Raw genomic sequence first — 16,126 nt, forward strand, 5'->3', positions numbered from 1 at the left:
AATTCCACCTTAATAATAGAGGTGCCCTTGGCCGTTTAAGGTGTATTGCTGCCTCCGTAAATTGTATGATCAGTGTGACGGAGGATGTGGGAGACACAGTACACACACGCAGACCAAGGGTAGTTTTGAACCCTCCTCAAAAAACTCCAGTCACTGGGGCTACAAGACTCTGCACTCTCGTGGTTCTCCTCCTACCTATCTAAGCACTCCTGTAGCATCACCTACAAATCTAACTCCTTCCCTCCTCTTCCTCTTTCTGTAGGGGTCCCCTAAGGCTCTGTCCTTGGACCCCTTCTCTTCTCTACCTACACCACCTCCCTTGGTTAGTTAATAACCTCACATGGCTTCCAATACCATCTCTATGCTGATGACACTCAAATCTATCTTTCTACTCAACAACTCACCCCCTTGGTGTGCTCTCGTGTCACTAATCTACTATCCGACATATCCGTCTGGATGTTGCAACACTTCTTAACACTCAATCTTTCAAAAATTGGGCTCTTGATATTTCCTCCTGACCATGCACCTTTCCCCAACTTTTCCCTTGAGATTGTTAACACAACTATCCACCCCTCCCCCAATGCCAAGGTCCTAGGTGCCATCCTTGACTCGGACCTCACCTTTCTTCCCCACATCCAATCACTATCCAAATCCTGCCGCCTTCGTCTTTGTAACATCTCCAAAATATGCCCCTTCTTCACCAAAGAAACCGCAAAATTACTCATCCACTCACATATCTCGTTATATCGTTATATCTCGTCTTGACTATTGCAACTCCCTCCTCATTGGCCTTCCACTACACAGGCTATCCCCCTTCAGTCTATCATGAATGCAGCTGCTAGACTCATTCACCTAACCAACCGCTCAGTGTCTGCAACCCCCCTCTGTCAATCCCTGCACTGGCTTCCAATAGCCCAAAGGATAAAATTCTAAATATTAACAATCAGTTACAAAGCCATCCACAACTCCGCCCCCAGATATATCTCAAACCTGGTCTCAATGTATCACCCTAGCCGTCGGCTCCGCTCATCCCAAGACCTCCTGCTTTCCAGCTCCCTTGTCAACTCCTCCCATGCTCGCCTCTAGGACTTCTCTAGAGTCTCTCCCATCCTCTTTACCCCAACCTGTCCATCTGTCGCCCACCTTCACTGCCTTTTTACATTCCCTAAAGACTCATCTCTTCAGGGAAGTCTATCCCACCTCAACTTAACCGTTCAACCATCACGTTCTCAAACACTCATCCCCACACAGCTCCCTCCTCATGTATCACTTCCCCCTCCCTTTAAGATTGTAAGCCCTCACGGGCAGGGCCCTCCTTACCATCAGTGGCGTAACAATCACCATAGCGACCCAGGCAACCGCTATGGGGCCCGGGCACAGGGGGGGCCCGGCCAGGTCATCCCTCTGATGCCGTGAGGGCCGCCATGGCATGTAAGGGTGCTGGCTGTCACTGACACAGCTCAGCAGCAGCGTTTCCCATCATAGCCGCTGCAGAGCTGTGTCAGTGACAGCCAGCAGCTACGGCAGAAGAGGCCAGCGTTCGCAGTGAAGGAGGAGGCGGGGCCCTCCTAAGAGCAACCCCGCCTCCTCTTACATCACTGGCCAGCGACCTAAGAGCAGGTGGGGCCAGTGATGTAAGAGGAGGCGGGGCCCGTCGATAGAAGAGGAGGTGGGGCCCCCCGGCGACCACGGAGGTGGACAGCGCTGACAGGTAAGAGGTGTGCAGCCCATCTGAGACCCTACAGAGCCCACTATATAGAGTATATGGTGGGCTCTGCAGGGTCACTCTCAGATGGGCTCTGCAAGTGGCATAACTAGCAATCACGGGGCCCCATACAACATTTTGCTATGGGGCCCTGTGATTTCTAGTTACGCCCCTGCTTACCATCTTGTCTTGATTTGTATTGTGATTGTAATGTCTTCCTTATATTGTAAAGCGCTGCTCAAATTGCTGGCGCTATATAAATCCTGTATAATAATAATAATTGGCAAAGGGGTCTTTTTATTAAAGGGGCAATACACATGTGGTAGTCCGGCACAGCAGGCTTAAATGGACAGGGTCACAGGGCAGTGGTTTCGGTACAGCAAAGGTTAAATCCTCAGGGTCACAGGGCAGCTGTTTGGGCACAGCAAGAGTTAAATCCTCAGGGTCACAGGGCAGCAGTCTAGTCATAGAAAGGGTTATATCCTGAGGGTCACAGGGCAGCAGTTTAGGCGCAGGAAGGGTTAAATCCTTAGGGTCACAAGGCAGCAATTTAGGCACAGCAAGAATTATTACTCACACTTGCAGGTTGACCCTTCCAGTTTGGTTCACCATTCTCTCTTCCAGGTAGAGGTCCCGTTAAGCGCACAGCTAGAGCCCTGCCTTACCTCAGGCTCTGCGGTCAGTCAGCGTGGGAGGAACTGCCTGCTAAGCCCTCCCACAGATCTTAAGAGGCTGTGAGGGGTACAGGCACGAGAGGGGAGGGACAGAAGCAGACGCAGGCTGGTTGCTAAGCAACAAGCTGCGCCCCCTGATGGCCATGCAATCACCTGGATTGTAGCCTTTGTACCTGGGGGGCTACTATTGGCGGGAACATGGGGCCCCACACTTGGGCACGGGCATATTGCCTGATGCCCAAGTTCCAGGCACCCTACTGAGTGTGGCTTCCTGCGGGCTTTTGATCTCTGGCTGGTGTGGCGCTGCTGGGATAGGGAACATGTGTCCCCTGGGGATGGGGAGTGGGGCTGAAGGCAGCTAGTGGAGACCGTATGGCTCCTTGCAGGCCTTTGATCTCCCGGCCACAGATGAACGGCTGCCTGCCACCCTGCTAGCTGGGTCATCTTTTTGCTGGGGAGGGGGGAGGTGGACGGCCGGAGAGCAACAATCAGTTTCTCAGATGCCCTACTATCTTGGTAATATGGAAATATCAGAAAGCAGCACTTTCAGTGAGCTCAGACTCAATCCCAAGTCCAAACCAATTTGTAAGAAGGCTAGAATGTCTTAAAGCCCAGGTTGTTTTGGGTTAAAGTCTGTTTTCTGTGTGAATTTAGATCAGATCTTATTCTACAACACTGTTGGTCGACTACTTCCAATCATTAGGTAACTTTCTCCACCACTTTTCGTCAGCATCCCTCCCTGCTTGATTTTTGCCTCAACAACAGCCAGGCCTTCAACTTCAGTCTGCTCGGAAAAAGATGTTGAATTCCAATCTGGGAGAGGACTCCTGGCAACAGAGAAAAAAGCAGCGGTTCTTAGATCTTCAACTCCCAAAGGAGAGAAAACCAGGGTCTGTTCATCCCGCAGGGGATTAGTGCAATCACCACTATCACACCACTTTTCTGAGCCACTCTTCTGAGAAAATATACACTTATACTTGTCTGTTGTAGTCCTAAACCAGTATTTGTGATTTTTGAGTCTTTAGGAGTATTAAACTGTGCACTCCAGACTTCCAGATCAGTTCGAAGGTCATTTATGTATTCCAAAATATGCAATTAGTGGGACCAGAGTAAACACAGAAGCTGTTCTGAACAGCCCTGGGACCACTATCACATCTACTGCCAAAGCTTCCTATGGGGGAACCTTGATATGAACTGTGGAAATATTCTGTTGTGTCCCCCTCAGACGCTCCCCTCTTGCTTTATAGCTGCTTGAAGATCTGCAGAGATACTGTAAAGACAACCTGATGATTTATAACTGTCTGTGGGGCAGGACATCTACCTGGGTATTCTGTACCCCAGGGATGTATGCTGGTTCTGCAGATTTTCCAGGGCAGAAGACATTGTGGGAGCAACCTCCCTGAGGAGCGATACATTGTGCATACCCCCAGTCTCCTTATATAAGAAACAGCTGCCTTTTTGCACCTTTACGCTTTGTCACAGTAGTAGATTTGGGCTTGCTTCCAAGACCGCTAGAACTGCCCGCAACTCTAAGCTGTTTGAAGCTCTCAATTAGCTCTTTATAGGCCATCTTCCTCGGGCTACGTTACCTTGACAATGAGCCCCCCATCCTTGCACTTGGTGATACTAACCACATTGGTGGTTAGAATCATCCAGGATACCAGATGAAGTGAATGGAAATTCAGTAACTTTTCCCTCCAGGTCTACCACAGTAGGCTGCCCCTAATTTTCTGAGAGACTCTTAGAATCTGATTTCCTTTACCAATTGACATAGGAAGCCATGTTGAAAAGATCTGAGGTGCCATTGCACCCTCCTCACCATCGGTATGGTTGCCACTAATGTTCCTACCAACCTGACACATTGGCAGGCTGGTAGGGAATATTCTCCTCTGGAAAATAAAATAAGGGGGTATGAGTATCTAAGTGGGCACCCAGTTAGGTCAGGCTCTACTCTTACATCACTGCCCAGCGACCTAAGAGCAGGTGGGGCCAGTGATGTAAGAGGAGGCGGGGCCCGTCGATAGAAGAGGAGGTGGGGCCCCCCGGCGACCACGGAGGTGGACAGCGCTGACAGGTAAGAGGTGTGCAGCCCATCTGAGACCCTACAGAGCCCACTATATAGAGTATATGGTGGGCTCTGCAGGGTCACTCTCAGATGGGCTCTGCAAGTGGCATAACTAGCAATCACGGGGCCCCATACAACATTTTGCTATGGGGCCCTGTGATTTCTAGTTACGCCCCTGCTTACCATCTTGTCTTGATTTGTATTGTGATTGTAATGTCTTCCTTATATTGTAAAGCGCTGCTCAAATTGCTGGCGCTATATAAATCCTGTATAATAATAATAATTGGCAAAGGGGTCTTTTTATTAAAGGGGCAATACACATGTGGTAGTCCGGCACAGCAGGCTTAAATGGACAGGGTCACAGGGCAGTGGTTTCGGTACAGCAAAGGTTAAATCCTCAGGGTCACAGGGCAGCTGTTTGGGCACAGCAAGAGTTAAATCCTCAGGGTCACAGGGCAGCAGTCTAGTCATAGAAAGGGTTATATCCTGAGGGTCACAGGGCAGCAGTTTAGGCGCAGGAAGGGTTAAATCCTTAGGGTCACAAGGCAGCAATTTAGGCACAGCAAGAATTATTACTCACACTTGCAGGTTGACCCTTCCAGTTTGGTTCACCATTCTCTCTTCCAGGTAGAGGTCCCGTTAAGCGCACAGCTAGAGCCCTGCCTTACCTCAGGCTCTGCGGTCAGTCAGCGTGGGAGGAACTGCCTGCTAAGCCCTCCCACAGATCTTAAGAGGCTGTGAGGGGTACAGGCACGAGAGGGGAGGGACAGAAGCAGACGCAGGCTGGTTGCTAAGCAACAAGCTGCGCCCCCTGATGGCCATGCAATCACCTGGATTGTAGCCTTTGTACCTGGGGGGCTACTATTGGCGGGAACATGGGGCCCCACACTTGGGCACGGGCATATTGCCTGATGCCCAAGTTCCAGGCACCCTACTGAGTGTGGCTTCCTGCGGGCTTTTGATCTCTGGCTGGTGTGGCGCTGCTGGGATAGGGAACATGTGTCCCCTGGGGATGGGGAGTGGGGCTGAAGGCAGCTAGTGGAGACCGTATGGCTCCTTGCAGGCCTTTGATCTCCCGGCCACAGATGAACGGCTGCCTGCCACCCTGCTAGCTGGGTCATCTTTTTGCTGGGGAGGGGGGAGGTGGACGGCCGGAGAGCAACAATCAGTTTCTCAGATGCCCTACTATCTTGGTAATATGGAAATATCAGAAAGCAGCACTTTCAGTGAGCTCAGACTCAATCCCAAGTCCAAACCAATTTGTAAGAAGGCTAGAATGTCTTAAAGCCCAGGTTGTTTTGGGTTAAAGTCTGTTTTCTGTGTGAATTTAGATCAGATCTTATTCTACAACACTGTTGGTCGACTACTTCCAATCATTAGGTAACTTTCTCCACCACTTTTCGTCAGCATCCCTCCCTGCTTGATTTTTGCCTCAACAACAGCCAGGCCTTCAACTTCAGTCTGCTCGGAAAAAGATGTTGAATTCCAATCTGGGAGAGGACTCCTGGCAACAGAGAAAAAAGCAGCGGTTCTTAGATCTTCAACTCCCAAAGGAGAGAAAACCAGGGTCTGTTCATCCCGCAGGGGATTAGTGCAATCACCACTATCACACCACTTTTCTGAGCCACTCTTCTGAGAAAATATACACTTATACTTGTCTGTTGTAGTCCTAAACCAGTATTTGTGATTTTTGAGTCTTTAGGAGTATTAAACTGTGCACTCCAGACTTCCAGATCAGTTCGAAGGTCATTTATGTATTCCAAAATATGCAATTAGTGGGACCAGAGTAAACACAGAAGCTGTTCTGAACAGCCCTGGGACCACTATCACATCTACTGCCAAAGCTTCCTATGGGGGAACCTTGATATGAACTGTGGAAATATTCTGTTGTGTCCCCCTCAGACGCTCCCCTCTTGCTTTATAGCTGCTTGAAGATCTGCAGAGATACTGTAAAGACAACCTGATGATTTATAACTGTCTGTGGGGCAGGACATCTACCTGGGTATTCTGTACCCCAGGGATGTATGCTGGTTCTGCAGATTTTCCAGGGCAGAAGACATTGTGGGAGCAACCTCCCTGAGGAGCGATACATTGTGCATACCCCCAGTCTCCTTATATAAGAAACAGCTGCCTTTTTGCACCTTTACGCTTTGTCACAGTAGTAGATTTGGGCTTGCTTCCAAGACCGCTAGAACTGCCCGCAACTCTAAGCTGTTTGAAGCTCTCAATTAGCTCTTTATAGGCCATCTTCCTCGGGCTACGTTACCTTGACAATGAGCCCCCCATCCTTGCACTTGGTGATACTAACCACATTGGTGGTTAGAATCATCCAGGATACCAGATGAAGTGAATGGAAATTCAGTAACTTTTCCCTCCAGGTCTACCACAGTAGGCTGCCCCTAATTTTCTGAGAGACTCTTAGAATCTGATTTCCTTTACCAATTGACATAGGAAGCCATGTTGAAAAGATCTGAGGTGCCATTGCACCCTCCTCACCATCGGTATGGTTGCCACTAATGTTCCTACCAACCTGACACATTGGCAGGCTGGTAGGGAATATTCTCCTCTGGAAAATAAAATAAGGGGGTATGAGTATCTAAGTGGGCACCCAGTTAGGTCAGGCTCTAGGATGAGAGCAGATTGCTCTTTTTGTAATACACTAACCAACCAAAACCCCCTAGGGTGGTCTCACCTGGTGGCGGTGTTGAAGAAGAGACTGTCTGTTCTGCCCTACCATGAGGGCATTATGCAGGTAATGTAATATTCTTATCCCTGTTGTCTGAGACTAGCAACTACAGCTAGGAGGACCATGGAAAATGTGCATGGAGAGGTAGAGAGACCATAGGGAAGGCACACAAATTGGTATTGGCTATTGACAACACCTAGTCACCATTTTGTATTATATGATTGTATTAATTCCATTTTAAAATCTTGACTCTCTATATGGCTTGTGCAGATCTATTACTGGTCTTCATTCGCTGTTTTGGGGTTTTTTTGCCAGAAAAATTGGTGAATAAAAAAATTGACCTTGTAAACTCTAATAGGTCAGCACTGGCACAACTGCTTCATGTAAATAATCTTGTTTTGATATACTAATTTTTCCTCATTCACTAAAATGTAGAGGAAACTGGTTGGCCAATCAGACAAACATTTTTTGATATTGTTGATAAAAAATACTCCTTGGATATCATCTATGACAGCGGCATAAACAGGTTTCCCTTTGAAATGCCAAATACTCTTCCTGCCGTTATCGATTATATCAGTTAAGGCCAGCTGCAGTATTTACAACCCTTGTATCCTATGACAGCAATAAACATTTTCCTATTTGGCATACAATTACAAATACTATAATCTACTGGGGCCATTCATTCTATCAGTCCTATTAGCATAAGCCTAGGGTGTTGTAAAATACAGTTTGCATTTGCCTTTTCAGTAGAATTAGCAAAGAGTCTGTCATTGTATTAGTTCAAAGGCATTTCCCTTTTGGGGTAAATGCATGTCAAGCTGCTACCAAACTGGTATATGTTTATACCTGTACATCCATATATGGTATATGGAATATATATGTGTAAGTCTGACAGGATGTCCTACATATCTCCCACTTAGATGAATTCTAACTAGGACTGATCCACAACAAACAAGCAACAGACAAATACTATCGACTAGAAGGTTTGCATTATGGTGCATATGGTAATATATGTTTCACAATGGCTCTTTTTTTTTTTGCTGGCTACAATCATCTTCACTTTCTCTAAAAGGGGAACAATGAGGTAGAGTCAGATATCGGTACTTTTTATTTCACCAATATCTAATATCATCACCATATATTGAGGCCCCAGTGTCACTTCCAAAATATTTATGAAAAGCATGAAAGTTCCCTCTTTTTGGACATCAATGAAAAATGTGAGATCTGACCTTTCATTAAAATACAATACAATACATCCAAGGATAAAATGTTAGTGTTTGTACATACATTATCCCCCCATGACAACACAAACTAAAACCTCTTAAATGCAATTCCTAATGGGTCTCTTTGGTATTTGAAACTTCCAGATATGTAAACATCCCAGTCTATCATAGCTGAAAGCCCTATAACTACTGAAATGTTACTACTGCAGGTAAGGAGACACAATTTGTACATATCAAGGCTTCCAGCAGTACATCTAAGGAACCGAAAGCAAATAATGTTCACATTTGTATATTAGAATATTTATTGAAGTATATTTGTTTATTCACATATAAGGGTGGCACATATATTTATATATAATCATTTGTTTTACCTGATATATTCTTACAAAGCATCTAAAACCATGATCAGCTGCTCCACGCCTCCATACTCAAATGCAAGACTCATACAGTCTGTGAGTTCTATCATAGTTTCTATTGTGTGTGACAGCTTACAGTTTTGCATTTGCTCGATCTTTCCATGTAAGGGGAGATCAAATTATACACCACATAATACACAGCAGTAGTATATACAGTAAACTCTCTGTTATCTGGTCTTTAACTAAGCAGAACTCTCTCTCATCTAACCAGAAAAAAAATCCCCTGTGTACTCACTGTTCTGCTTATCTGTGACATGTATTATTCTTGAAACAATTGTGTGCCTATTTGTCTTAATTTGTTTTAAGTGCGACTATTTGTCTTAATTTTCTTTTAATTACTGCATATCAATATTAATATGAAGTCAATACAGAGTTTATGTTCTGGTATGGCATTCGTTAGACCTTTTTGTAATAGTAACTCTCAAGCAACCAGAAACTACATTTATCTGGAATCTACCAATGCTAATGGATGCCGGATAACAGGAAGTTTACTGTATATGGTTTTAAGAGGCTGAACAGTTTCTACATCAGATGGATATATCTCTAGCACATTGCAAATTACAAAACCATTTTAAGAAACCATTTGACACAATCTGGGATCAGGCTCGGAGTCCAGTAGCTATAACAGCAGGCTAATTCATGGTATAACAGGCCGGGTTCGGTACACAAGCAGACAGTAGTAGTATAGGAGCAGGCAGAAGCGTAGTCAGGGATCAAGCCGAGGTCAGTAGCCAAAGGTATCAGGTATTAATTGGAAGACGATAAGCGTAGTAGTTGAATCAGCAGCCAAAGGTCAGTACACGGATAGCAGTATGAGGGGATTGTATCGCAGTAGTAGCATAAAGCAAGATATCCGCAGGTGCACAATAATCTGTCAAACAGGAAGTGCAGAGGCATGGTTAAATAGGAAGTTCAAGGGAGGAGGAACGAGTTCAGAGTTCAACAGAAAACTGGGTTTAACTGAGGATTGCATAGGAGATCAGGCAAGGAGCTATCCAAGGTTCCAGGATGGCTCAGCAGGAAGAACCACTGCCAGACACAGCAGAGTTTGGATTTTTCAATGAAGTCCTCTCCAATAGTAACAGAATGCAATTTCAAATTTACATTGTGAGTTTCTGATTTGCAATATTTAACAAGTCTTGTTGCTTTTGTCAAGAGTACTCCATAATTTGGTAATTTACTCATCCTCACCCCTAACAAAATCCTCTGATACTAAACAAGATGCTAAATAAGAAGCCCTACACAATATAGACTTTTCTCTTACAGTCTGATATTTTTATCAAAAAAAATTTCTGCTTACACTTTACCAGTGAGTATGTTGCCAGCACAACAAATAAAATGTATTTACTGGAATCTTTTTAGCATTTCAGAAAGCAACATTTTGGAATCTCACAGGATCCTTTAATCAGGCAAACAATGACCCCAGGGAAACCTGCTCCATTGTGAGCCCACAGCCTTTGGTTCCGTGATTGATAAAAAGGAAATATTGTGTACTTTCAGCATGCGAGTCTCAGCCTTAAGGTTCCATCAGCTTTGCATAGTTCAGGTCTTCTGGTCTAAGGCACAGTGTTCTTTTTAGTTTTCCAGTCTCCAGATTACAGTTCTGGGATTCTAAACTTCTTCAATGGGTGAGACTCCTAAATCACTACCAGACTTTTGAGTCACAGCACAGCTTCTGGGTCCTCGCAGGTGTCTTCTTACAGGTCATACGTCTCCTCACAGGAAGTTTGGCACTGCCGACTATTGGTAACATATATTCTGGTAATAGATAGCTGTTGAAGAAACAAATTACCAAGTTCAGACTCCACAATCGGAGAAGAAATTGTCATATGAGTGACACCAGGAAAAAGTTGGCAAATGCCTCTGAAGAAGAAACCAGGGCCTAGACCTAACCCTAGTTTGTACTAGGGATCAGGTGCCACTGTATCTGTCCCACTAAGGATGCATGCAGAAGAAGCTTCTTTTTCTGACACCAATGGAAATAAAATTTGCAAGCCTAGCAGTGCACACTGGAGGAACTAGCCTTAACTAGCTAGAGCATGGATAGGATAAAAGTCTAAATCTCGAAATAGCTGAGTCTCAACAGCCACGCCGTTAAAGCTAGAAACTGAGAGGCAGGATGGCAGATCGGACCCTGAGACAACAGTGATGCATGATCTAGAAGTGGGCATAGACCACTAGTGATCAGACTAATGAAGTCTGCCTACACTCTCCTGGGCCCCATTGGGAGATCCTTTCAGCTTTGATGCCATTTTCTCATATCGGCAATGTACATCTTGGAGAGACCTAGACCGTAACATTTTGGTCAGGACAGGATGTACTTGAACTCCCTCCCTGTTGTACTGTTTTTTCCTCTCTGATGATTCACTCAAGTCACTGTAATTGCATTAATTGACCAGGCCTTGACCGAAGACCTGTCAAAAGACCTATCCAGTGGTGAAGAGTCAGGTGAATCACCTGCAACTCCAAGATGTTGCTTGGCAACTGACATTCCTATGGCAACCAAGCACCTTGTAGTGAGCAGACGCCTAGAAGTGCTCCCCAATTAAGCAGACTGGCCATCATGTCCTTCAACACATAGGGAGGAAGGACCTACCTGAAGTCACTGTCAAGGAAAGTACCACCGTGACATGACAGAAATTTCCTAGTCTGGGGATGTTGTTAAACCTCTCTAAAAAGACAGAGGGACTCTGTCCCACGTAGAGAGGATGTTCCATTGAAGACATCTCATATAAAACTGAGCATATGGCAGCACCATGAAAGAGGCCTCATGAAACTGAGAACCTACATGCAAAAACCTCAGAGGAGCCTAGGGTGAGCTGCGTAGCTGACAGATCATAACTACAGCAAATGGTTTCTTCTGAGGTAGAAATACTCCAAGCAAAAAGGTATCCAGGAGGAGACCCAAAAACATCAAGTGACATAATGGGTAATTGGGAGAAGTTCCACAGATTTAGGGCCAAGATGGACTCCTACGACATCTGCAGAAAATAGGATACAGTGGACTCCAGATCCTTTGCCATCGGGGGAAGAGCGACCAGGCAACTGACACACTTCTTATCGACCATACAACCAATGGGGCTCCTTTGTATCTGCCCAGGTCACCTGTATCACACCATGTTCAGCTGTAAAATATAAGCACAAACTCAACACTGTATTGTGGCATTCACTGTGCTGGCAGGAACAGGATTCAAGTATATCTAGAAGCAAAGTCTTTGTAGTTGGGGTTTTGGAAAGAGAGGGGAAAGGTTAGAACATCTGTCTGGTAGTTATTCCTGCCTGTGTCCCCCATTGTGGAGATTCACTCTCTCTGATGTCGCCTGGGAAGAAAGGGATGTGGAATCCAAAATTGTCAGTGTTCACCAGAACAGGAGGAATGAGGGAATCCTGCAATGGGGACACCCGGTCCAATGACGACTAAGTCATTTTACCTCATGTGTTGTGTTTTAATGGCAGGAAATGAATGGAAGTCTCTCCAAAAGAAAACAGCATGACAGTAAACCGAAGCGGGGTCATTACCGTTCCCTACACAAGAAAGACTTTCAACCTTACATTTATTTATACATCAGAGGGACGAGGACAAAGAGGGGTTAGGATTCAGACAGAGGTGCAGTGGGAGTGTATGACAGAACACAATATGCAGGGCCGGTGATAAATGAATGAGGAAGTGTAGGGAAGAATGAGAGGAGAGTACACTCCCCACTATGGAGAACACACAGCTCATCCCTCCCCCCACCTCCTCCTCCTGTGTGACGAACACGTATGCACTGACTGAGAACGTTTCCGGGGCAGCCATCGCTGGTTTCCGCTTCCAAGACTCCATCGTCCCAGTCACCCTCCTCCTCTGCCACGCTTACAGGACCTCGTCTGTCAGCCCATATCCGGGACTGTGCCGGGTGAGTGACACCGGGGGGGAAACGGAGCTGGGACCACCTCGTACTGCAGGTGTATGGCGGGGTCCTGGCATAGTGCAGGGGCGATAAAGCGCATACAAAGCTGGGGGGGGCATAGGACATAGAGTGCCGGGGTTGTGTCATGGATACCTGTGGGGGTTGGAGTATCGGGGTGGTGGAGTGTCAACGGGGACACAGGTTGATTTGACAAGTTGAATTGCCACACACACAACAGATGTGTACTGATCCTGTTTAGAATATGATGTATGTATAGTAAGTTGTGTTTTTGCATACATGCCCAGACATGGGGTGCTTATGGAAAGTGAATACATCCTTTTTGTGTGGGTAATACATACCACTGAGGGCACTATTTTCTGCTGGCATGGTTGGATAAGGTGCATTACTACAAGGCACTATATCGTTCTGGGTGATTCTAATAGAAGAATGTAGAGACATGTAAAGTGTGGCCATCCAAAGTCTTGGCTCATAGGTCGGTTTGGTAAAATACTAAAGCTTCTTAGACATTACTGGGGCACACTTGTGTCTCAACAACGGAGATTATCTGTCAGAAAGAATGTTTATGAGAGGCCTCGTATGCTGGACACCATCCTATATCTTCAGGGTTACATGCTCATTCCAAACGTTGATATCAGTCGTGTTAAGACTAGTGCAGGTATTGTGGACTGATCTCCTTTTATGATGGCCACCACAAACTGAAGGCTGAGAATGTTCTAACACTAAGGGTAGGGATGTAAGTATACTGTTAGTATGGATGCCGGTGATTCAGTGCAGCACCATCTCCTTGTGATCATAGTATACACTGCTTTATAATGATCTCATTTAGATGATTGGGTGGTTTTGGTTCAAAGAATAAGACTGCTTCATATTGTAATATTTTTATCCTGAATGAGAACACAACGTGAGAAGCTGACTTGATGTTTTACATTCTTTCTTTTTGCAGGAGGTGTTTGCTGCCGTGGTAGTGACCAGTAAAAAGCCTGAAGATGCTGCAGGATATGGTTTACAAATCCAATTGGGGGTCTTTGCTTTCACTACTTCTGCTTATTTTGGGATGTGCCACTGCATCAGAAATCACCTTTGAGCTGCCTGATAATGCCAAGCAATGCTTCTATGAAGATATTACTCAGGGAACTAAGTGTACACTAGAGTTTCAGGTAGGAGGACCTCAATATTCTATCTGTTTACCCATCATGTTAGTTGCTTCTTTACCTTGCATTTAAACAGTATGATATCAGTTCAGTACAACAACAAATCTAAGAGACCCCTCTAGGGCTGCAACAACTAATCGACATAATCGATTATAATCGATTATTGAAAAAGTTGTCAACTTTTTCAATAATCGATTAATCGGCTTCCGATCAGTTGGCCCTGTTCACAGCTCTACACGCTGTGCGCCGCACCTCCTCCCCACCTCATGCTAACCGCTGCCAGACCCGCTCGCATCCGGGCTCCACGCGCCACACCTCCTCCCCGCCTCACATTTCCTGCCCATCCACATCAACGATCGGCACAGGGACGCGGGGAGATGTAGTAAGGAGGAGCAGGTGTGGGGGGATGACAGCTGCTGATAGACAGGTCCGATCTCAGAAGCACGTTGCTGGAAGACTGCTCAGGTAAGCCTGCACTTTCCCACACATGGTACTCTATAATGTATTGCTGGGATTTGTATTTCTCTATAGCTGATGGTACATTGTGCTGTATATTATACATAGGAATACAAATCCCAGCAATACAGTGTATAATGTATGTATAATGTATTGCTGGGATTTTGTTGTACTCCTCTATAGCTGGTGATATTCTGCATTGCGCTGTATAGAGGACTACAAGTCCCAGCAATAATACATTATACAGCTCAATGCAGAATACCACCAGCTATAGAGGACTACAACAAATCCCAGCAATAGTACATTATAAAGTGGTACAATGCTAAATACCACCAGCTATAGAGGACTACAAAACCCAGCAATAGTACATTATACAGCGCAATGCAGAATGCCGCCAGCTATAATGTACTATTGCTGGGATTTGTTGTATTCCTCTATAGCTGGCGGTATTCTGCATTGTGCTGTATAATGTGCTTTTGCTTGGGTTTGTAGTCCTCTATAGCCGTTGCCATTCTGCATGCATTGCTGTATAATTTTACACTTTCCATTTCACTATATTGCACACCACACTATCTTTTTTTCTTTTTTATACTTCCACCGGTCCAAGCTTGCTCCTGTGATGGACTACAACCTCAATACAAACTAGTAGTCCTATCAATGGAGCCATTTTTTAAACTTTATTTTATAGTTTATCCGATTAACCGATTAATCGAACTTAATAATCGGCTAACTAATCGATTTTGAAAATAATCGTTAGCTGCAGCTCTAGACCCCTCTCAGTCTTTAATAAACTCTACTGATCAGGTGATCAAGGATCGGGAGTGCTAAGCTGCTGCTTAAAGCAAACCTGTACTCAGACCATTTAGGGCAGGGGCGCCCACTATTTTTCATCTGGAGATCTACTTTTCAATTGACGAGTAGTGTCCCCAGTTATTTACAAACACTGGAGTGATCAGCCGATCGCTCCAGTGTTTGTTTTAACTGTGGGCACCCCTGATTTAGGGCAAAGTAACCGGATCTTTGGATAGACCAGCTTCTCTTTGCTGAGACTTATCTTCACTGCACTCCTCTGGTAAACTGTTCATACCCAGTGAAGAGCCTTGTAAAATACCCAGTATGTTCACTATGAAAGAGTATGAAACTAGCTTCCCTCCTCCCATGATGCATTGCTGGGTGCTGAGTGGACAGTTGTAAGGCTTGAGTGCTGTCAAGTGGGGGCATGCAGAAAGTCTCTACCCTGTGTCCAGTGGGGGCATGCGGAAGGTCTCTACCCTGTGTCCAGTGGGGGCTTGCGGAATGTCTCTACCCTGTGTCCAGTGGGGGCATGCGGAAGGTCTCTACCCTGTGTCCAGTGGGGGCATGCGGAAGGTCTCTACCCTGTCTCCAGTGGGGGCATGTGCAGGGTCTCTACCCTGTGTCCAGTGTGGGCATGCAGAAGGTCTCTACCCTGTGTAACCTCCAATGTGATACTTACACAGGGCTTTTTCTGGGGGCTACAGCAGGGGAATGAGGCGGTAGGGAAGCTTGAGGAGAGTAAGACTTGGCAATGAAGGGGATCAGCTGCCACTACATTTGCTTCATAATTTCATATGCAAGTGATGTTGAAGCTTGCCCTAGCACAATACCGCAAATAGTGCTAGAGCTGACATGTACCCTTGTGGTCCTCACTAATGCCTTGTCATCCCAGTTCCTGGATTTGTTCATGGATAATTATACATGCTCTGTGTCATTAAGTATCATTAAATACCATGACCTGTGCCTTAGGTCTGGTTATATATGACCTAACTTGTGACCTGCAATGATATATAAAAGAGTCAGATTTTATATATATATATATAT

At 45.5% G+C, this 16,126-nt stretch overlaps 1 protein-coding gene across 2 annotated transcripts in view; it reads left to right on the plus strand.

Moving 5' to 3' along the window:
• Positions 1-12,538: 12,538 nt before the first annotated feature.
• The window catches only part of LOC108789764 (transmembrane emp24 domain-containing protein 7), a 14,429-nt gene continuing 10,841 nt past the window's right edge, over positions 12,539-16,126 (plus strand). Inside the window, exons 1-2 of one of the 2 annotated variants that reach the window (XM_018559855.1) lie at positions 12,539-12,669; positions 13,646-13,837. In XM_018559855.1, the coding sequence (XP_018415357.1) occupies positions 13,667-13,837 (171 nt within the window). In that variant the 5' untranslated portion in view covers positions 12,539-12,669; positions 13,646-13,666. Of the gene's footprint in view, positions 12,670-13,623; positions 13,838-16,126 lie in introns of both variants that reach the window. The other variant, XM_018559854.1, reaches the window with a different exon arrangement.

The sequence above is a fragment of the Nanorana parkeri genome, unplaced genomic scaffold (assembly GCF_000935625.1).
Source record: "Nanorana parkeri isolate BGI_ZX_2015 unplaced genomic scaffold, ASM93562v1 scaffold417, whole genome shotgun sequence".
NCBI classification, from domain to species: Eukaryota; Metazoa; Chordata; class Amphibia; order Anura; family Dicroglossidae; genus Nanorana; species Nanorana parkeri.